The sequence below is a fragment of the Plecotus auritus genome (genome assembly GCF_963455305.1).
Source record: "Plecotus auritus genome assembly, chromosome: 12".
Classification (NCBI taxonomy): domain Eukaryota; kingdom Metazoa; phylum Chordata; class Mammalia; order Chiroptera; family Vespertilionidae; genus Plecotus; species Plecotus auritus.
Genome location: NC_137778.1, coordinates 33,599,447 through 33,623,036, shown reverse-complemented (window position 1 = coordinate 33,623,036; position 23,590 = coordinate 33,599,447). Strand labels below are relative to the sequence as shown.

Below are 23,590 nucleotides of genomic sequence, written 5' to 3'. Positions count from 1 at the left end.
TTGTGAGAACTGAATCCAGATGTGTAATCCCCGCCCCAAACCAGGGGAGGGTCTCTGGGAAAGCAGGGGAAGTCACTTCCTCTGAGGCAAGAAGCAGTCTGCTTCAGAAGGTCCTTTTAACAAACGAGAATCAGCGGCACCATCTTTCATTAGCTTGTCCTTGTAGAGTTTAAAGAAAGTTGTAAGCATGGTTGAATCCTGCCACAGCAGTGGCTCTGTGGGGCTAAGGTGTGAGCTAGGTTTTGAGAGAAAAGCTACATGGAGGCCGAGAGAGAAGAGACAGGAACGTTGGATCCTGGGGAAGCTGAATAACTTGGAAAACTGGAGGTTTCACTGGGACTGGCCTTTTTTTCACATGTAGGGAGCAGAGGCCAGGGACTCCCAGGGGCTATGCACACAGCGCTTTGCCATCGAATTGAGCAGAGCCTCCTGTCACTGGTTCTGATTAAAGTGATTTGACTACAGTCACTATCCTACAGCTTAGTAACCTCCATGTTGAGGGGTGTGTGATGGGGCAGATCTCCTGGAGTGGACTGAAATCTGGCCATTTGAAGAATGAACTCGCCTGCCCCATTAGGGAATGGGCTGTTTAGCTTGATCAATGAAAAGATGCTACATAATTTGATTAACAGAGAATCAGAATGCAGTAAAATGCGCTTAGCATGTGCGAGACCCTCACTATCCTGTGATTTCTCATTGATAATTCAGGATCTTTGTACCACAGGTTGTCACTGGGGGCAGGGCAGGTGCTGTGGTTCTGAGGCCATGGCAGCAATGATAGGATGGCATCTAATTGGTCAGCAGACCCAGGTGCTAGTTCCCACTGCACCCGTGACCTTGGTCACATCCAAGCGGAGTCATAGGTCATGGAACAAGATGCTGGTTGACTATTTTGTCTGGATCTTTGCCTCATGGGAGCCAGGGATTATAACCTTCATCTTCGGGACTCTGAGTAGATGAAGTGAGCAGCACGGGGAGGTGTGGATGAGCGAGAGAAGAGACGTCAGGCCCAGAAAGCAGGTCTTCTCACTTCACAGCTTCGCTCCTGAGTCTCAGTTTCCGGTCTTTAACGGGTGCTGTGAAGTGAGGGCGGGTTTAGCGTGATGTTTACAGCCCCGGGGAGAACTCTCTGTGGGCAGATGATTAAATGTAGTGCCGATAACGTACATTTCTAAGGCTCTCACAGTTTTCCAAGTGCTTTCATCTCCGTAATTTCACCCTGCTGAAGACTCACTGAGTTGGGTAAGCAGTTGGATTCCTTAACCGCTTCCCACAGACGCATTTACCAGGACTCAGCTGGATGAAAAGGCGTCCTCAAGGTCAGATCAAAGTCAGCACCAAGACTCAAACTCCTCCTGCCTTCTGATTCTGAACCCAGGGTTCTTTCCCCCATAGAATGATAGAGAATGGAGAGTTTACTCTAATGATTTTGACAGTAGTCTTCGGCGTCACAGTGTGGTAAAAATAGATTGTGAGGACAGGGAGGATCTTGGGAGCAAACAAACTGAGCTCACCAAGGTGTTCTCACCCGGCAGCTTGGTGGCTGTGGCCTTTAGGAAAGTCTTGGCAGTCCCGCTGCAGGCATTGGGCAGCAGGCAGGGGCAGCGTCACCTTCTCACTGTACCTAGCTTTCCCTGAGGAGCTGTCCTGGAGGCCCTGGGGCAGGGGTGGGGGGAGAAGGACTTCTTTTGAGGTGTGGGGACCAGGGACGAGACTACATCCCAGGTGAAGGGCCTGAACTGTATGTCCCCCAATAGCAAACAGGCCGTGGCTGTGGCACATGTGGGGAGAAACAGCCTGGGAGCCCCGGGTTCCTGTGCCACAGAAGTTTTTCTGAGAGGCAGGGGGATGGAGTGGGAGAGTCTGCGAGAGTTAATGCAGTCTCATTTTCATTCACATAAAGATAACTTCTATTAATTTGTATATATTAATAATAAATTTATTAATAACCATTAATATTACTAATAACTCCCTACTTCCCAAAATGATTTGATATGGCATATAGTAAAAAACAAACCCATATATACATGCATGTATATGTGGTTAAAATAAGGGTAAAAGGGACTTGGAAGCACACAGAGAAAGTTGGAGTGGTCCCACAAGGCCATTTCACACTCACGGAGAAACACAAACACTCTGTCTTCATAAAAGAGACAAAGGATAGATTTTTATTAAGCTGCAACTCTATATTCTATGTCATATTCTTTGGGATATCTCTCCCATTGGAAATATCTGGCTGAGGGGAAAGGCTTTATATGACAGAAGAGAGCTTGGCAAGTGGATGTTTGTCCCATGTGAGGAAAACCAAGGCTGCCAGCAGTCATCTTTTTCAGGTCTTAGATTCCTTTGTGAATCCCATAAATACCATCCCCTTCCCAGAAAAATGCAAGCTCCTACAAACGTGACTTAAGATATTAGGTCACTTACAAACTCCCCAAGCCCATCCATTGACTTTAGGTGAATAAGCTCTTCATTTAAAAAATGGGAAATGAAAATTTTACAGAATTTTTTTCTTTACAAAAAGGTTCATTGCATGCAGGTGAGATGATTACAATGGAAAATGTTCTATTATAAAAGATTCTGATGTCTATGAAATTCCCTAGCCTTATAACATTTACTTTTACATATGTAGTCATCGTACATTCACTTATAATTTTTCTTTGTCTTTTACTGGTTCTTTTAAAGATGCTATATAATGTGTACTCCACTGTAATTTGTATCTGATAACATGAGCAATATTTTATATAATAAGGAAAATCTGCCTTTACTGTTAAGTCCATTTTGATTACAGGTAGAGTATGGCATATAAAGTAATACTTTAATATATACCACAGCCCACACGCCATCAATAAGATCTCATCCTCCAGACTTGTGAATTCTTGGAAAAAATTACTTCCACATGTTCTTAAAACTACTTAAGATTTTTGACTGGTTGGTGGTCTATTGATTCTAAATATGTGACCTGTCAAAACGCCATCTTTAAACTTCAGTGATGCATAGAGGTTTGGAATTAGCAGGGCTGAATTTATTACAGAACAAAGGGAGGCGATGATTAACACACGCATCTGAGCACTAGGGGAGAAAATAATCCTTGAATGGATTAGATGCCATGATCCTAAAACCACATTCTCTGAATGTTGGGTCCTTGCCCAGAAATGGGGTGAGGCCAAACACTGATGTCTTTTATATGATGGGGTATCTCCATGGAATTCTGATCAGGAGCACTGGGGATGAGAGTGGGGGACCTAGACCACTGTGTGTGCTGTGACCCTCAAAACTGGGAGCCCCCTCATTGAGTGTCATGCAGTTATCAGTCTGCTTGCCGGGTGGACGTTATATGAAAATGTAAATGAGTGAGATTTTATTTTATTTTACCACTAACCAGGAATCACAATTTTTTTTTTTGGACTCCAGTTGGCTACTTCCAAGGCTGGCACAGGGGTTGCCAAAATGAAGCCAATTATTTTTCACTGTCCCACTAGAAGCCAAGAGTCATAGGCAGGCTCTGTTTACTGGCAAATTCTGAACTCCCAGGACGTAATTTCAGGGAAACTGATCTTTGTAAGAATAGTCCATGAACAGAGAACACTAAACCCATTTTCTGGTTGACTTTCCCCATTATTTCCTACTGATTCCACCATGTCTTGCAAGCTTTACAGAAAGCAAGAATTTTTCAAATATCATAGAATGGCATTGATGGAGACTGACACTCTGAGGTCTCCGACAGATAGGTACCTTTCCGAGAAGAAAACAGACCATTAGGAAAGTCATTGTGACCCCCATTCCCTGGAGGGAGGAGGAGCATTTGAATCACAAGCCCAGGTGCTCAGGAAATCTCCTGTCACTCTGAGATGGGCTGGGACATGGTGCCATGCCCGAAGCTTCTAAATACAGTTCAGGCTGGGTCATCATGACAGATGCTGAACTGGCACCACTACAGGGACCGGAGTGGGAACTCTGACAGCACTTAAATGCCACAGCCCCTGGGCTCGAAGTCTTCCTGGGCAGGGACAGGGACAGGCAGTGCAGAGCCTTATGGGGAGGCAGGCAGGAGCCGCTTTGGCAAGGAGATCCTGCTGCTTCGGCAACACCACTGCTCCTTCAGAAGGCAACGGACACCTAGCCACACTTCAGCTATTTTAGAAGTGGTCAGTTTCTGAATTGCTGGCACACTTGGAGGACACTGTCTCTTCAATGGTCATTCTGACCCTTCAAGGTAGGTAGGCCTGGGAAAAAAGAGGCGTGCTTTGTATGGCCAAGGCGATGGATGAGAAATGAGTGCAATGAAGTGAGCTTATCAAGATGACTCAAGGAGTCAGGAATGGAGGTAGGAATAGTCTGTTGACTTTGGGATTCCCAAATCGGTCTTTAGTACACAGAAGATAGGATTAGGCACTTCCTTACCTCGCTCCACCCTCTTCTTTTTGGCCATCACCAAAAATCTACCCTGGGGCTAGCTTCCTTTAACAACTCATTCTCTTCTGGGGAGGGCTTTAGAGGAAAAAGAGAAGACAGGAGAGACTCGAGAGACAGGATTTTGCTGGTGTGTGTGTGTGTGTGCGCGCGCGTGCATCAATGACATGGGATGTGAGGGTGGGGTTCTAAGTTTTGCAGGCGTCCCAAGCTGGAGTTGGTGAGATGTAAATATAAAGACACTACTACAAATACAGTTAATCCAGGGTATTTGTTTCACTCTCAATCCTTGCCCCGTGCCTCTAAAGTGGATCCTTTTCTGTTGTCAAAGCATTTCATTTAGGGTTTCTATAGGTAGTGTGGGGTGGTGAGTGAGTTCAAGCCTTGGAGTAAGACCATGCATGGTTCTTCTCTTCTCTCTGATGCTTCTGGGTGGGTGTTGCTGGGCAGTTTGTTACCTTGGCTAAGTCTCAATGATCTCACTTGTCAAATAGGGTCATAATGCCCAGGTCTCGGTCAGCCTCACCCTCATTACTCTGAAGACCCCCTTAGGCACTAGACCTTTTCTGCCTCCTCAGTGTGTACTTTTCTCACCCCGAGCCACAGGGTGAGTGCTCTTGACAAGGTTGCCAATTTGGAGTCAGGGGACCCTGCTGTCTCCCAGCTGTCTTTCCGTATTCCCGCCTCTCATGAAGTCTAGGGCTGCTTCTTCTGCTAAGGTTGATCTCTCTGCTTCTCTGTTCAAGACCCCATTTCCTTACTGAAGGTCCAACATATACAATTTTTCAATGGACCACCCTGTTCTCTCTTCTTTCAGATTCTAGTCACGTTCCTTCTCAAACAGTATGGCAGTCAACTTGGGCCAGGAGAAGTAGACCCAGTGAAGTAGACCCACACACAAACAGGCTCTCTCAGCTGCATGTTTGCTGTTTCTTTGCTTTACCTCCTGCCTTTCTGAAACTTCTCCTTCTAACACCATTTAATTTTGATAGTTTTTGCTTGAGGCCCTGGAATCTTTCCTTCACCAAGCGATTGATCACTTCCTGTTCTACATTAAAATTTTTCTTTATTAGGATTTGCTTTTTGCTTTTCTCCGTTTGAAAGAACACAAACCTTTTTCCCCCCTCTCAGATATGGTCAGAGAAATGACCAGGAAAGATCTAACCCTTGTGGTCACCTCCTTTTCCAAATGATGGAAGGAACTAACATTTAAAATACTTCTACTATGTGTGAGCCATAAGCATCTCTACTGTTTTGATGAGGAAATTGGCTCAGATAGGTTAAATTGCTTGCCCAAGGTCATGGCTGAGTGTGTACGATTCTAGAGGACTGTGCTCTTTCCCCTTCCAGGTGGCTTCTCTGGAAACCCCACTTCACTTGCAGGCAGTAGGAACACCAGGGGTATAGAGGGTGTAGCAGCTGTCAGTGCAAGAGTCATTCTGTTCTTGAAGGGAAGGTCATCTCCGCCGTCCTTCCTGCCACCCCCAATAGCTTCACCAGCTCCAGCACTTGGGGAAAGCGATTGTTTCTTCCCCTATTTTATCCTCAGGACCACAGGCACCTATCTGAGTTACTGAGAATTTTCTAGATGATTGACCTTGACTCCTACTCATAGAAGTGACTAAATTCATGGAATTCATTTGATGCCCCTGAAAGATTTGATGCCACTGAACTCATTTGATGCCCCTGAAAGTTGTGGAAAGAAAAGCTAGTTTCCAATAGTTCAGATTGTGTGTGGAGATGACATTTCTGAGATTTCAATGGGAACATGGCATTCAATGAAGACACCTCATTATTAGGGATATACTGATCTAAAGATCAGAAGACTAGCATCCCAGGTTCTACGTCTGGCTCAGCTTACTCTTCCTCCCAGCCCTCCTCTGGACACACCTCTTCTCTTACTTGGTTACATATACAGCAATTCATTCATTCATTCACTCACTCATTCATTCAACTAAAACAACATTTTATTGAGTGCATAATAGGTACCAGACCTTGTCACTGGTGCTGAGGATACAAGAGGAATAACACAGGTGTGTCTGAATTACTTGCTGTTCTCTAATCTGCTAGACTTTACTGCCATGCCTTTTCCATAAAATTCCCTTTTCCCGAAGATCCTTCTCCTTTCGCCAGCTCTGCCTCTTCATCTTGCAGACATCTCTTCATTAGGCCCAGAAAAGACCCCTGGGCTGGAAGAGGTGTTTTTCCCATAGCATTTTGTTGATACTACTCTTAGATAATAGAATACATGGAAATTAGCATTTATATATTCCTTTTACTATTGATAAATGTTTACATGCACACACTATGTTAGCGATTCATAAAAATTTCACAAAGTGGAAATAATTTCTTTTTTTTTTTTTACAAATGATAAAACTAAGGCTTAAAAAGGTTAGCTGACTTGTTCAAGATTAGACAGTTGAAAAAAGAGGAGGTGAGCTTTAGAGCTCAGTTCTCAACATGCTATGTGACATGCTGGATTTTGACTTTTAATTTTATTAGCTTATTTATTGGCCTGTCCTGTCTCCTGAGTGATTTCTCTGGGTTTGGCTTGATATGTTGGGTGGATTTAATTTTTTTATTATTATTACTTTCCCCTCACCATTTATCCTCCATCTATCCTCTTCTATCTCCCCCTTTCCCCTCTGCACTCACCACAGTTTTCTGTGTCCATGAGTTCTTTCTTTTTTTTTTTCAGTCAGGTTGAGTGGATTTTAAACCTCGAGTAGCTGGTTGTCTCCCAAGCATAATTTGAAAGGCATTGCATATTCCTGGCTATACTCAAATGTCCTACTTACATTTTTGTAATTGCCACCTCCAAAGGGGACTGTCTCCAGAAGTCATTGTTAAATTACACTTGTTGCTTAGAAATTGGCGGCTTAGTTCTTCCCTTGTTGGTTATTAGCATGAACTTGTTTGTTTATTGGTGCATAGTGAGACTATCCTAACAAGGTATAAGGCAAGTTCTTCTAGGGCCTTTGGGGGAAGGCTTCCTTTCACTTCATGGACATTTAAAGAGCAACCAACATGGCACACGTCTATCGGTGGTGGTGTTGGGAGGTTGCAAGTAGTTGTGGTTACACAAAGCAAACAAGCGCTGGCTTGGGGATGAGTGAATGTGTCATTTCTCCCAGAAAAAAAATGCCAAGAGCCTCAGGAGGGGCCTATGTTGACAGCTGCTGGCCTAACATTGACTGGTAAATCTTGAAGACCACCCAATCAGGATCAACTTTTGGAGGACCTCTGATGCAAGAGGTATTTAGATTGAATATTGCCATATGGCTTGTGACCAATTATTGATTTTTCTATCTATGCATTGTCTGTGCTTTCATCAGGGACATTTTCTGAACCAAAAGTTGGTCTCAAGAATTTTAGCTCTAGCCCAGTGGTCGGCAAACCGCGGCTTGCGAGCCATATGCGGCTCTTTGGCCCCTTGAGTGTGGCTCTTCCACAAAATACCACAGCCTGGGCGAGTCTATTTTTGAAGAAGTGGCATTAGAAGAAGTTTAAGTTTAAAAAATTTGGCTCTCAAAAGAAATTTCAATCGTTGTACTGTTGATATTTGACTCTGTTGACTAATGAGTTTGCTGACCACTGCTCTAGCCGATTTGGCTCAGTGGATAGAGTGTCGTGGCGGCCTGAGGACCAAAGGGTCCTGTGTTTTATTCTGGTCAAGGGCATGTACCTTGGTTGCAGGGTCCTCCCCGGCCTGGGCCCTGGTCAAGGCTCGTGCAGGAGGCAACTAATCGATGTATTTCTCTCACATTGATGTTTCTCTCTGTCTTTCCCTATCACTTCCACTCTCCCTAAAAATCAATGGAAAAATATCCTCGGGTGAGGATTAACAACAACAACAAAAATTTAATTTCATGGGGAGAATGACATAAAATATTTGAATTAGGACCATTCTAGAAAATCCAGTACATGTAGGTATCCTTATCTTTTCTTGGTCTTCCCGATTAACTTGGTTATTGGCATATAACCTTATATGTTAATTTGATATATTACTATTTATAAAGTGCTTACAGATACATTATTATCAGATGAATTCTCTTCAAGAATACATATCCATTTAAAATCAACAACTTTGGGGCCTGAACTCTGACCCAAGTCTAAATAAACCAAATTTTGCACAAGAACTATTTCAGCTGCCTTTTATGTCTTTCAATGCTGTCATTACACATTTCTTCAAGTCCAGACATCTTCCAATGTTATTTTGTACCTTCTAATGTTCTGTTGCTTATGGTCTAGGATAAAGCAAAAGAGTGATTGACGTTGACTGTGACCTTCAGTGGTCTGTCACATTTGGATGTTTTACCCAGAGGGTACGGGGACAGGAAATAAAATACAACAAAGAGGACCTTTACCAATGTACTTACTTATTAAATAATGTTAAGTTTGAGACGATACCTAAAAGATTCATGAACATAACTACCATGCTACTGAGAAAGACAAAGTCCCATATGACCTTGGTTTTATTCTCCTCTCCCAAAAGAACTGACAATGTTTTAGTTTCCACAGAGCTATCTTCTGACTGAGCCTGAATATGAGGTCTGCATTGCCAAGTTCAGATTGGGAAGCACACAGCTTTGCAGGCCTGATTCTGAAAATGGGCAACAGTGTCTGGTGGCCAGAGCATCACCTCTAATGTCAGATTAACTTAGGTCCCACTCTGACTCCTCCCAGTTATGTAATATGAGAAAAGCCCCTTCATCTTGCCAAGCCTCAGTGTCTCCATAGCAGCAGTGATGCCTACTTTCTAGGGTTTTCTGTGAAAAATTGTGTAAGATGATAGAGATAACTATCTAGTGTATTGCCTGCTACTTCTAGCCCTTTTTTTGCTTCCACCTTCAAAGCATGCTGGAGCCCATTAAGGCTGAACCTTTGATGGACATTGGGCCTTTGATCAACAAGAAATAGATATAAAAATTACTGCTGCCACTTCTTTGCAAAGCCTCTTTAAGAGGCTTAGATCTCAGGGATGACTTTGGGTCCTCACCTCTGGTGCTGTGTACCACCAAGAGAGGTGCTGGTTGTCGGGTGGGGTGGAGAGATATGTGCTCTTACTCTCCTTAATTGGCTTATTGGCATGACAACTGCAGGCTTCAGGTTACCTCCCCCTTTCTCCCAAATAGAACTCCGAGGACATGGATTGCTTAGAGACTTCATTCCATTACTGATCATCTAATGGGCTCATTTGAGTGTTTGCTATCATCATAATTTTATTTTAATCCAACCTGGGTTATAGTTCATTTGCTTGAAACTCTGGACTGGGTATCAAATTTGGGCTCAGTCCGTACTCAGGTCAATGCCAAATGCTCTGCTTCTGCCCTATTTAGAATTACTCTATGAAAATTTTCATCACCAGATTTCTCTAAGCTCCCTGATAAAATCTGACATTCCAGAACCAATTTCCACTGCAGAGGTCCTCTGGAAATAGTTTCCGTGAGCCTGGTACAGAGAGTACTGCCTGGGTTATAAGCTTCTGATGTCTGCCCTGGTGTGAAGGGGATCCCAGAGATGGCTGTGAGAGTGTTGGTTTTAGAAACTTCGGGGCTTAGGAAGTAGACCAAGGAATGGCTGCCCTACCAGCATCAGATAGGAATTACCACTCAATACAGTTGTGTCCCAGTTATTGGCAGGAAAACACCCCAAACAAAACCACCACGATTGTTTATCATATGGGTGGGGTCTTTCTCCTTTGTTTCAAACAATTTTCTTCCTTGGGGTAAAATATGACAGCGGAGGTGCGGTGTTATGGAAGTGGCACTGTGCATCTAATCTCAGATGTGCATCTCTTATCTACATCTCTTTTTTTCTAAATATATTTTTATTGATTTCAGAGAGGGAAAAGGAGAGATAGAAACATCAATGATGAGAGAGAATCATTGATTGGCTGCCTCTTGCACGCCCCATACTGGGGATCGAGCCCACAACCCAGGCATGTGCCCCCAACCAGAATCAAACCTGGGACCCTTCAGTCCCAAGGCCGATGTTCTATCCACTGAGCCAAACCAGCCAGGACTCTTACTTCTCTTATCTGACTATAGTAGTCTTCCAACACCCATCTCCAACAATGACACGAGGCTATCATATCATACATCATTCATTCAGGAGAAGACCTACCTTCTAAGTCATATTGTTTTCTACTTTTCTTAGTCTCAATTTTCTCATTCACAAAATAGACATAAAAATATATGCCATGGCTACCTCATCACATGGAAAGGCATATTAGATAATGTACAACATATAAATTAAGAAACTATTTCATAATTGCTAGTATTTTGCATAAATTGGGAATTGATCTTGTTCTAAGCCAGTGGTCGGCAAACTGCGGCTCGCGAGCCACACTTAAAAAACATTTTAATAATGTACTAATGTCTTTAACCTGAAGTCAAAACTTCTGAGTAAGGGTAATGCCTTACAGCAGTGGTCGGCAAACTCATTAGTCAACAGAGCGGCAAACCGCGGCTTGCGAGCCGCATATGGCTCGCGAGCCGCAGTTTGCCGACCACTGCTCTAAGCTAACCCCCACTTTCTGTGGGAATTGAGTAACCATTTTATCCACACGAGATAGGTAGAGATAGAAAGTGAGAAACACTATGAACTGATGGTTAGAATCTCTTTAAGGATTTTTTTTGATGGAATAGATATGTTGATTTGACCCTATGAGTCACACAGTGTTCTTCAGTGACTTTTAACTGACTCAGTGCAGGTCCCCTAAGTTTTCTCCTCTAACTTCCTTAGTTATGTGCGATGTTATCATTTATGCTCCTGATTTACTGAAATTCCCCTTGTTAAAGTACTATGCACAGGAGACATCTCATAGCCAAGAAGTCTTTCCAGGTCATTCAAATGAGTTTCTAATGGTTATTTTTTGAAGGCAGGAAGTCACAAATTGCCAAGAATAAAAGAACTTGAAAACACAGAAGTGTTTTCTGATCTTCAAGGGACTGATTATATTTCTGAATGGAAGGCCTGATTTGATTGAAATAACCTGTTATGCATTTCTTACGTTCATGACTTAGGTAACTCGAGTATACATTCTGATTAATAGCTGAAATAATTGATCTGATTAGCCTGTTTTACATAACTATGATTTAGAAATGTATTTTAAAAAGAAGTAAACTTTATTTTTACCTAAGCTGTAGATCTTGACTCTGAGATTACTATTTTAAGGTTATTATAGATAGCTTATATCACAGGTAGCCCTAACTACTCTAGAAATTTATATATATAGTGTCCCCAAAATGTATATACACACATTGAATAATTATAAAGGAAGTGTGTATTAAAATACATTTCATTTTTAAAATTGAGCTATCAGCTGTTAAAGTGTGTATACATTTTTTGGGATACCCTGTGTATATATATAAAATATGACATTAATTTTATTTCCAAATTATGACATGTAAGAAACAATTGAAAATGAAAAATTACATGGCGCCTTCATGTATTCTGTATATAATAGTCACCTGGGTTCTATTTTGTGGGGGATGGAGAATCTAGGAGCACCAAATATTTCCAGGGAAACAAATGAATGTCTCTGGAAATCCTCTTCATGGGCAAATATGACCAAGCCTACGTAGGCTTGTCCATTTCTTTTCCAGTAACCATGGGTTCCCTAGGACTGTTCTTGGACCCCTCTCTTTTCTAGATTCCTATAACACACGACTGTATATAATGGTGTGGAAAACTGTGTGATAGCATTTGGCTTTGTCTCTAATTATTTGTGGATGTGCCCAGTTTCCACTTGTACTGTAAGTACCTTTAAGAGGAGCCCCATTATGTACTTCGATATTTCCCAGAATCTAGCATAGTACTGGGCACATAGTAAGCACTCAATAAACACATAGTTAATCAACATTAACTGGGAAACTTCTCAAGGTCTGGAATTCTGTTTCAAATTATCTGCATGGTACCTCATATAAGGCCACATGCTGATAGGTGCTTATTGATTGATTTGATTGAAACTATAAACAGAATACCTATTCAAGTCTTTAACTCCTGTGATGATGCAAACTTGGGCCCCCAGTCTTTTTCCTCATTTAACTTATCTGGTCCAAACAGTTTTAAATTTGATGCTTCTATCTGAGATTGCCTCTAAAAGTTACATTAGAGAAGATTCTTAATTCTTCAAGTCATCAGAGGTAAAAGAGATTAGAAAAGTTTTCACTTCAATCCTTCTAACGGCATGATGAGGAAATAGGTCCATTGTGGCTAAGTAACTTGTCCAAGATTATCCATTCATCCATTTAATGTCACATTTGAGTACCCATTTTATTCCAGATGACACGGTGAGTTAAGAGTAGAGCCTCTTATTTCCTAACTCTCCAGCCATAGTCCCTGTTTCAATCCCAACCTCAATTTGGCTACCATTAAATATTTATCACTCTCCCCTTTCCGAAACACACATTAGAGAAATCAAATGTCCAAGATTTCTGCTGGGCCCTACTTAAGATGTCTATTTCCAACTTTTTCATAATTATAGCCCTTATGGCAAGGAGATTTCATAACAAAGGTAAGACAAGACCATTTCTTTTTTAATCTTGCCAAGAAGTTTTTGAAAAATTTACAACGTTCATGGTAAGTGAGGAACTCTTGGCAAATTACAGAAACAAAATGGGATTTGGGAATCCACGTCTCAGAGGATCAGAATGACTGTGTTTGGCCGAGTATGTGATGACACAGGGCTCTGCTATTGAAAGGCATATAGGACCGGCTAGGAAAGAGATTTGTCACTCCACAGCAGCTCTCGTCTTAGATAAGTAGCTTCACTTTCCTGTGCTTGAAGGAGACCAAAATTAGTAGCTCCTGTTAAGTCCAGGGTATAAAATTATATGCTTAGCCATGTAAAACTAAGTCATAAAATTTTTTTTTGGTAAAGATGGTGACTGGACTTGTGACTGTGGATACACTAAAGATCATGGGCAGAGACTTTTGTGTGATTTAGGAGCTTGGTTCAGTTCTGCAGCCCCGCAAATGCCTTCAGCAGTAAAGGGTGAGGAACTGGGGAGGACGCAGAGAGGTGGCACTTTGTTCCCTGTGGCCTTTGGCAAAGCTGTGGGATATTCCTGCCAGAAACGTTGCCTGGGTTTCAGAGAGGAACACACCAGGGCTACAGGAAATGGAAATTAAAAGTATCATGGGCTGGGTTGTTCCCAAGCCTAGAACCTGCTACAGGTAAGTGAACATGGCAGCAAGGTGGCCTGGCATTCTGTGCCATCCTTCCTCCACCCTGCTGGTGTCAAGGACTGATGCTCAAAAGATCATAACCTCTGACAGCATTGCAAAGTCAGGTGCCAGGGTAACACACTGCTGTTCCCAACCTTTATGTGTGTACCTATTTCCGGGGGAAGCAATCAGATGTTAAGGTTGGCTTAGAGAAACAGCTTCTTAGGTTTGGCTTGAAGTATCATTTGGCCTAAGAAAATTGTCCTAGATAATATGAGCTTAAAAATTCTTAAGAGATACAGTTCTTGGCACTGGGCCCCTGAAAGTAAAAGAGTTAAAAAATTACAGGAAATTCTCTGGTAAATCTGACACTGGCCTTCTCCATCAGTCTCCTTGCCACCCCTCCCCCCCATGGGTATGGAAGACACACAAGGCAAGGACCATCTGGCCCAGCATGCCAGCTTTTTATTTGGTTGCTCTCAATCCTACCTTCCTGTTTGGATCACCCCTCTCCTCTGCCCATACTTCAGAAACCAATCAAGGTGTCTCCTGAGCTCATTTATTCCCTTTGTTTCAGCCGCCTTCTTGGGTAACTTTTTCCATATGCTTACATCCTTGCCTCACAACTGATTTTTTTTTCTTTCTCATCCAAAATGGCCTGATTGAACTCTTAGAAAAGGCCATATACTTGGATATAGGACAAAGTGCTTCTAAAGATCCCCAACAACATTTCATTACTTTTGATGACCAGGATATATACAGGAGCGGGGGGGTGGCGGGGGGGGGGGGAGAGGGGAAGGGGAATTGCTGTGTTTAAAAGTTATTGACTGATGGGCAGTGATGCTAAGTAGGATGGAATTCAAGAACATGTTGTTGTTAGCATTGAAACTCCCCACTCCCCCCGACCCCCTGAAGTGCACAAGACCAATCTAGGTTTGGAGCTAGAGTCTCTTGTTGTTGTTATTATTACTATTATTAAAATGTGGCCTTTATGTACTCTGTTGCCCCAGCTTGGCTTCAAGCCCTTCAACATGGTGACATTAGTATTCTTTATATTGCCTGTTGTGGACCAATTTTCTTCAGCTGTTGCTAAAACTTACTAAAATGCCAGATGTCATGTTGGAAACATGAAACCTGAAAGAAGGTCGTAAATCACAAAAACAAACCGTAAAAAAAATAATAAAATACCCTGAGTGCTGTGCTCTGGAGCTTCCCAGCTTCAAGTCTCCCTTTGTTCACCTCTCCCCCTCTCCACTCTGCCGCTCTCCCCGCCTCCATCTTTCAGGGTCGGGGTGTTGAGGATGTCCAGCAGTTTCTCACCCAAGGCTTGATGGTGTGTTTTGCAGATTCTGAGCAGAGCACTGGTTCAGACTCGGAGGTGCTGGCTGAGCGGACTTCCTGCTCCTTTGACACGCACGCTGACCTGGGCCCGGGTGCTGCAGGCCCTGTGCCTGCTGCCATGGCTTCCATGGAGGAGATCCAGGTGGAGCTGCAGTGCGCTGACCTCTGGAAGCGGTTCCATGACATTGGGACTGAGATGATCATCACCAAAGCGGGCAGGTAAGGACATGTTCCTTTGAATGGCCACATTTGAAGAATGGAGGTCAAAGTAGGAGCTGTTCCATTTCTTTTTTTCACTTATTGGTGGTAGGTAGCACTGGTGAAGCCAAAGTCATGTGCACTCATGTTTTTGTATCTGGACATCTTGGCGAAGCGATCTTGTGTTTTCTGTGACTTCGCCATTTTTCTCCAAGGGCCACAGAAACCTAAATCACCTCTATCCTCACAAACATGTCTGCCTACACGTTTCAGTTAATATTGGAGATCCATGGTACATAACAGCCAAACCGACTGCCAAAGCAAGTGTTTCTTCACCACCCATTGTTCTCAACAGAACAAGTCTGCTTCCCAAGCAACAGCTTGCATCTTCTAAGGCATTTAAAGCAGCCAGATGTTTTTGTAAGAATTTTGGTTTTGGTACGAATTGGGTTTGGTTTATCTTCTGAGCCCTGCTGTCGATCCATTGTATTTATTGAAAGTATTACAAAACTTTTCATGCATCCTGGTGGAAACTCTTGCAAATATTTATGTAGGATAATAAAAGTTTTTAAAGCACAATTTCTCTTGAAAATACACTAAGCTACTCCTTCATTGGTATCTTTCAATTTTCTTGAAGGACACTGTTTGGTTAGTTATCTATTTGTGCTAGATACTCAATGTACACTACAATATTTAAAATTCACAGGAATTCTATGAGGTCAGATATGATCATTCCAAATATGGAGGAGGATGTGAAGGCTGAAAGAGATTAAGTAACTTGACTATAGCCACATGGGCAATAATGGGCAGCTCCAGAATCTCTGTCTGGCTCTAAAACAATGGTCTCAACTATTTATAACTCTGCACTGTTAAGAAATGGTGGTGGTTCTTGCCCCTTGGGTTCAAAATGAAAATGATTTAAATAAAGATAAACTGGGGCTACACTTCTTGAGTACATAGGGATACTTCACTGAAATAAAAACAACAATGCTGCTTTCATATTTCCCAAGCCATTCTATGCAGTCTCACATCCTGGAGACCAAAAAGACCTACCTCATTGATCAAAAGCTGTCTTCATGAACGTGGACATTTAAAGTAAAAGAACATTTTGATTGGGTTCAGTTAACTTGAATGAATATAGAGAAACCTCCAAGTATAATAAAAAACCACAAAAACATGGTTAAAACGAACCTGAAATATTGTTCATTTTCTTTCTCTTCTAGAACTAAGTTTTCCTTCTCTAAGTTTTAGCAGTGAATAAAACTATTAAAACGCTTCTTAGAAGGCACAAATTTGAAGGAGAATTACTTTCCATACCATCTCCTTTTTGTTGCTTGGGTTTCAGTTCTACATTTTGAGATGTTATGGCGTGGAAGGAAATAGAACAATTCAAGGAAAAAGTGTTTATTCTTTTTCTTAGTTTTGAGCAAGAGGCTTGGTTTGGAGAGAGAGAGAAAATTACTTTTTTTTGGTCTATAAGATTTTCCAGTTTTTGTCTTGGATTTTCACTTTCTACTATTGGGTCTGTGTATTTTGGCCATTTTTGTTCTCAATATCATACCCTTGTTTCCTGCACTTCATTGAATTCAGTTCATCTGTGAAGCTCGTTGACAACTATTCTGTGACCTCCTTTTGTGATTTCTTGTGCAGTATTTTCTTTTCCGTATCTCTACCTTCACAGATTGACTTTGATTCCTGAATCTATGTGGATAACCACAGGACAGACATACAGTTTGTTCTTTAGTCGCACCCCTTTATTTAGGTTTAGAAATTACATTCATTGCTTCTGTATCACATTGCCTCAGGTGTTGCAAAGAAGGCTTTCTCTTCTGTGAACTTTGTTCCCTCCCTCCCCATTCCCACAGTTGTTTCCTTCCTTTTCACTTCCTTTTTCTTCCTATGTAGTATCCTTTTCAATTTTCATTTCAATTTCTATTTTCTTAGTTAATGTTAGTTATGTATGACTCTCTCTTATTTTTCCAGCTCAGGAGGGCTTAGTTACTACTCCTCACACCCAAACTGTAATCCTGTTATTTAGAACCACTGTTGTCTACAAAGCTCCCAGTCTTTGAATATAGCAACATAATCTGTGTAATCAGCACCATGGACAGAGGTGTGTGTAGGGATTAATGGCTATAGAAGACAAAAGAATTGGCCTAAATTTAGTCATAAAAATAAAACCAAACACATCTCAGTTTGTAAACCTGAAAGATTATTTTTCCTCTAGGATTTTATGACTTCACTTGGTATTCTGTGCTAAAATGCTGACAAAAAGAAAAAAGCAACTTTTGATACATTTTAAAGAAGAGAATTAAAATATAGTCATAGAGTTTTGAAGCAAGAGGGCACTTTGGAGATGATCTAGTTCCTTTCATTTGTGTTAGAAGGGATGGGGTTAAAGGACTTATCCAAAGACACCCAGCTCATTCATCATTGATTGGCTGCCTTCTGCAAGCCCCTTACTGGGGATTGAACCTGCAACCCGGGCACGTGCCCTTGACTGGAATTGAACCCAGGACCCTTCAGTCTGCAGGCGGATGCTCTATCCACGGAGCCAAACAAGCTAGGCGCAGGGGTGGGCAAACTTTTTGACTCGAGGGCCACAATGGGTTCTTAAACTGGACCGGAGGGACGGAACAAAAGCATGGATGGAGTGTTTGTGTGAACTAATATAAATTCAAAGTAAAGGAGCGGAGGGGAGAGCAAGAGAACCCTCTACTCTTTCGGCTCCGCGGGCCGGATAGAACAGCCGTAGTTTGCCCATGGCTGATAGGGTGACAGGTAGCTTTTCTACTTTAGGTAATATAAAATGTTCCTGATAAAACAGTTAATCAGTTTAAAAACACCTAATCCCTTTTCTTGAAATCACCAGAAAATAAGTTAATCTTTTTCAATGTAACAAATCTCTATAGGTGGCTGAAAGGAGCCACATTTTCTTATCACAGATAGCAAGTGAGAGGACTTCCTCTCTATCTCTGGCAAGATGCTCTCCAGCCACTTATACATATAGGACAATTCTAAGACATTGTTATTGAAAAGGGAATTACTAATCTATATTTAAATCTATAACCAAGGTTCTCAAATTTTTGGAATTAGTGTGGATCAAGGTGCCTAACAAATGTTAGATTTAGTCATTATGAGTAGCCCACCATCAAATTTCATTAGTGAGCTATAATACTAAAACATAGGGCTCTTAATTAAACTTGTGAGAGCAGAGGGAGAAAATCTAAATATACCAATAGAAGCTTCTGAAAAATTATAAAGTGGGAAAGAAGGAATAGTTATATATATATATATATATTCTTTGAAAATACTTAAGAATTAGCCATCATCCCTGTTATAGCTTTCCCCAAATATGATTATGATGTCACTGACCTCATACGGAAGACATTTGCTTTTTGAGTTGCTTTTGTTGGAATGTGTGACTAGAAAGCCCCTCATATAAACAACCAGTGCACATTTGCAAGATGGCTGTCTGGGGCCAAAGTATGGTCTATGGCCGTGAAATGAAGCAAAGCCAATTAGGCTGTATGTGGATCAAACCTGTGACCTTGACCTCATTAGCACTGTGCTCTGCCCAGCTCGACTAAATGGCCCCAGATGGTTAAACTTAATGTAGCATTTTGTGTACAAGTACCCTACAGAACATTCAGGCAATCCAACTTTTTGAACAGAACACTTTTTATGTCTGGCTCCTAAATGAATGACATACAAAAAGAGCTTGATGTTTTTCTTTTCTTATGGTTAAAGAAGAATGGTGAATTTTATTCTAGACTCCTTGAAACACAATACCTCTTTGGGTTGCTCCCTCTTCAATTATGAGAGTAGTTGTAAAGTGCCATATCCTGACCTCGCTTGCTTTGGCAAGTTTAACAAGCCATTGTGGTAGAAACAAGGTATTGCCCAGAGGCCACTAGAATTCATTTGGTATTTGCTCCCTATTCCACAGGGTCTTTCTCATGACACACATGTTGACAGCCTGAGAACTTGCAGAAATTTTTCTACATTTTACCCATTAAAAAAACACTTCGGTGGCCCTTTGTTTGGGAATGGTAGCACCCTCCTTTTTTTTTCTTAAGACATTATTTTTAGAGTGGTCACTTTCAAATAGACTCAGCCAATCAGAAATATTTTATGATCAGCAACAAACAGCTGTGATAAGCTACTTGGAGAGTAAGATGATTATAAATTATTCAAGTATGGTAAGCATATGAGTATAAGTATATTCAAGAATGTTATAGCCTAATAAGAAATGTATGTGTGGATTCATACACATCATCCATTTATCTAATTACAATTATGTATATGCCCTTTGTGTATATGAATCATCAAATAGGTCAATGTAAGTTAAGAAGAGGCGCTATTTCAGCAATGTAAGTCCTCAGCATATTTTATAGTGATAATTCTCAAAGTGAAAAAAAAATAAGCTAACTTTGAGAATTAGAGGACACTGAACTTTGGCATGCCTAAAGTATGCTAATGAGAAGAGACTTTCTGAGCTTTTACTTTTGCTGCTTCTTCCCCTCTGATTGCTCGGCTTCCTACTTTATTCCCCTTCACAGGAGGATGTTTCCTGCCATGAGAGTGAAAATCACTGGTCTGGATCCACACCAGCAGTACTATATAGCAATGGACATTGTGCCTGTGGACAATAAAAGATACAGGTAATGAATGACTCTGAAATGTGGAATTGTGGGTATCACTAAAATTCCAGAACTATTCTTTAAACTCATTTGATGAAGCATTTTAATAGTGCACTGTATAATGCTCTGTATAGGGAATAAGGATGGAGAATATGCCAATGGCCTGTGGCAGAGCACCAGGCAGGAAGGAGTCGCTAGAGGCAGGAAATCAGGACTCAGTAATCGCTGGGTCTGGAATTCATCCCCACTGCATCTCTGGAGAGAGTGGGATTGTATATAGTCTGCCAGGGTAGCAAAAATCCAATGAAATTAAGTCTAAAATTACTTCTGTTAACACTGAAAGTAATTAACATATTGAATGATTTGGCTTATGAAATGCTGAGGTAAAATGATTGATTTTTGAAGGGGGAAAGAGAAGTAGACTTGTACAGTACATTCAATCATATATTTGATGGATCACCCTGTGGATGGTGAAGGAAAAGAATAGGAGAATTGGGTGAGACCTTAAGAAGAACATCTAGTTAGAGTTATAATTCATTAATATGGGTTGTGAGTTTGCTAAATATTTTTCCTTCAAAATCATGAAAAGCCAACATAGTCTCCATGGCTCTTGGATAGTTCACATGGAATTCTTGTCTGAAACAAGTTGGGGCTTAATTGATCTCTTGAGATCTCAATCCAATCAGTGAATCATGGCTGATTTTTGAAATGCCTGAGAACTTGGCCCTAAATCCATGAATTTGGAGGAGAGAGATGAGTGGCGCAGACCAGGACTAGTGTGGTGGGTGAGAGAGCTGGCCCAGAGAGAAGTGGTCTTGAGTGCAGGGCTTAAGAAGGGAAAGGCTTCTAATCTTTTTAGAGGATCCTGGGAGTTGATATTTGGACTCAGTGCCTCTGTTTGCCAGGACCCAGGGCCCACAAGCTCCTTTACTAAGAAACAGGAAGTGTCAGATCCATGGAGAGCAGCCTTCAGAACTACAGGGCAATTGGCGAAGTCTGGAAAACTGACCTCCTTTGCTACCAACAGCATCTCATTTCCAGTGGCTTTGTGGGAAAATAATGTGGGAGATGATGACGTTCAAGATGGAGTTCATCAAAGAAAACACTGGGAAGACTTGGTGTTGTTTCTGGGGATGGTTGCACGAAGGCAGAGGCCCTCCATTTTCCTAGAAATGCCTCAAAATCGAGATCTCTGGCAAGGAAATGGTTAACAAGTGAGCTGCTTGGAGGGTCTCTGCACATGGCTGTGTTTTATAGGATGATATGGAAGATGTTTTTAATAAGGAACCAAAGCCTGAACAAGTGGCCAACAGATTATATGGTTTGCATTTGGAAGGTGAAAGGTTGCAGTAAAATACCTTTTCCATTGCTAGGCACGTGGGTTCAGGATGCCTGTGTGCACACAGGGGTGCAAGGCAAGGAGAGGGAGAAGAAAGAAAAAGGACTGTGAGAATGTTTTTCTTGTGAGAGCTGCAGCTTTGATCATTAACCACAACACCTTTTTGCTCTCCCCACCCCACCCCATCTCATTCTCCATTTCCCCTTATCTTTCCTTCTCTTTTTCTCCTTTGTGTACTACTTCTCCATTCTTGTCATCTCTGCTCCTCTCTCCTGTCCCTACTTGCTTTCTGAACCTTCTATTCCCTCTCTGCATACGTCTCTGAATTTTCCTCTCTCCCTCTCTCAGATACGTGTATCATAGCTCCAAGTGGATGGTGGCTGGCAACGCTGATTCCCCTGTGCCACCAAGAGTTTATATACACCCTGATTCTCTAGCTTCTGGAGACACTTGGATGAGACAGGTGGTCAGTTTCGACAAACTCAAGCTGACCAACAATGAACTGGATGATCAAGGACATGTGAGTCAAAGAACCCCATCTCCCTCTTCCTCCTCCCTGCTCTTCCCCTATTTGCTTTAGAGCCGACTAGCACCAGGCTTTTACAAACTGGTAAAATAAGAATCTCCATGCCACTCTAAGTCATCTTAAGAAAATAAGCATAAAGTTTTTTTTTATTCCTGTGACATTTCATTTATTACAAATCTAACATTTAGCAAACGTCTGCTATGCATCAGGTTGTGTTTATCAGACAGAAGTCTTGTGCTCCAGGTACTCACAGTCTAGTCAGGGGAGAATTCAGAGACAGAAACACAGGACAAATAAAAAAATGGTGAAAGAAATCACAACATTCATCACAATGCACAGGGAAACAACTGAAGTGACAGTTTTGGCTGATTGTCAAGGGAAGAATTTATAAATTCTGGCTGAATTTCTAAGAGAAGAATAGGCCCTAAGGCTTTCCAAATATAATTAGATCACCTGATGCTATCAATTTACCTTCTGCAGTAAAACATATACTGAATTTTCACTGAATGCCATGATCCATATTGGGTGCTATGGGAAGACTGAAGAAGCTAAAACCATGGCTCACGTCTTGAAGGAAATGACAATTTTCTGAGGAAGGGAGAATGTACTTACACACTACTCACTCTCACGTGACATAAGAGAATGTCTATAAATTCAGTAACACAGTGCAAATAATAGCTTGTAGAATATAAAGACAGCATGAGCCCATGTTGCAAATTTGAAGCAGGAGGGAACCACCGTCATGAGGCAGAGGTCTGGGACCTTTTAGTGGAGTGACGTCTACTGGTACCAGAGCATCATTCAGCATTTACCCAGTTAAAGCAAACGTATTGCATCCACCGCCCGTGATCGGGATAATTTGCTATATGGTTCCAAATGACGCTCTCTCATCACTTAGTCCTGCCTGTGGTGGGCAAGTATACCGAATTCTGGTTTCCTGTACATCCCACTCCCAATATGTACTCCTTCTAAAATGTTTCTACTCTGTGATTTTATTTGCATGAGAGCTTGAAAAGATGTAGGGACCTTAGAGCCAACCCTGTCTTAATGTTTCTCCTTCTCATTCCAGATCATTCTGCACTCCATGCACAAATACCAGCCTCGAGTTCATGTGATTCGCAAGGATTTCAGCAGCGACCTTTCACCCACCAAACCTGTTCCTGTTGGGGATGGAGTGAAAACGTTCAACTTTCCTGAGACCGTGTTCACCACGGTCACAGCCTATCAGAACCAGCAGGTAAGAGGCTGCCTTGAGAGTTTCTGGCGGTATCTCCTTTTAAAGGAGCTTATTCAGGCTTTTGGTAAGAAAGGCTTCGTCCTTCCACATGGCACTGAGGAGCATGGAATGAGAGACAGCAGGCTTGCAGGGCACACAAGGCACCCGTGATGACAAGGCAGGAATGCCTAGGAGCAGCTGGCATGGTCTCGATTTAGATCAGAGACCAGATCTTTGCCCAGGAGGAGCAAACCTAAGTCATCTTCATGTCTCTCTGTACGTGTAACCCATGTTCCTAATCTCTACCACATCTTGGCAAGTGTTTCTCATTTGCAAGTTCTGAGGTTTGATCCATTCCTTTCCTCTTATCTGCACTTTTCCATGTATCCCAGCACCTGGCTACACTAGAGGCAACAGGCATCTAAAATTCCATTTAAGACCCACGGCTTCACTTACACTTTCAGATGAAATTTACTTACCTGTGATCACAAGCTACACCCTAAGATCTGTATGTTTTAATGTCAGTAATATGTCCATTCATTTCATATTTAGTGGACACTGATGAATGAACTCATTGAGATCAGTTCTGGAGACCAGGAGGGTAACTATTGTAACTCAGGCTGAACTTAGAAAGCCATAGATCACTGTGACAATGAAAGGAAACTGAACATGGGTACGTGAAATCCCTTTCTCTTCCTCAAATTTCTCTCATCGGCATTGTCCTGTGTCTGAGTACATTC

At 41.9% G+C, this 23,590-nt stretch overlaps 1 protein-coding gene across 2 annotated transcripts in view; it reads left to right on the top strand.

The window, feature by feature from the left end:
* Window positions 1-23,590, top strand: part of TBX15 (T-box transcription factor 15) — a 98,558-nt gene that overhangs the window by 36,785 nt on the left and 38,183 nt on the right. The window contains exons 1-5 of one of the 2 annotated variants that reach the window (XM_080648081.1): window positions 3,998-4,216; window positions 14,934-15,147; window positions 19,689-19,790; window positions 21,457-21,628; window positions 22,704-22,871. In XM_080648081.1, the coding sequence (XP_080504207.1) occupies window positions 4,195-4,216; window positions 14,934-15,147; window positions 19,689-19,790; window positions 21,457-21,628; window positions 22,704-22,871 (678 nt within the window). In that variant the 5' untranslated portion in view covers window positions 3,998-4,194. Of the gene's footprint in view, window positions 1-3,997; window positions 4,217-14,933; window positions 15,148-19,688; window positions 19,791-21,456; window positions 21,629-22,703; window positions 22,872-23,590 lie in introns of those variants that run through there. The other variant, XM_080648080.1, reaches the window with a different exon arrangement.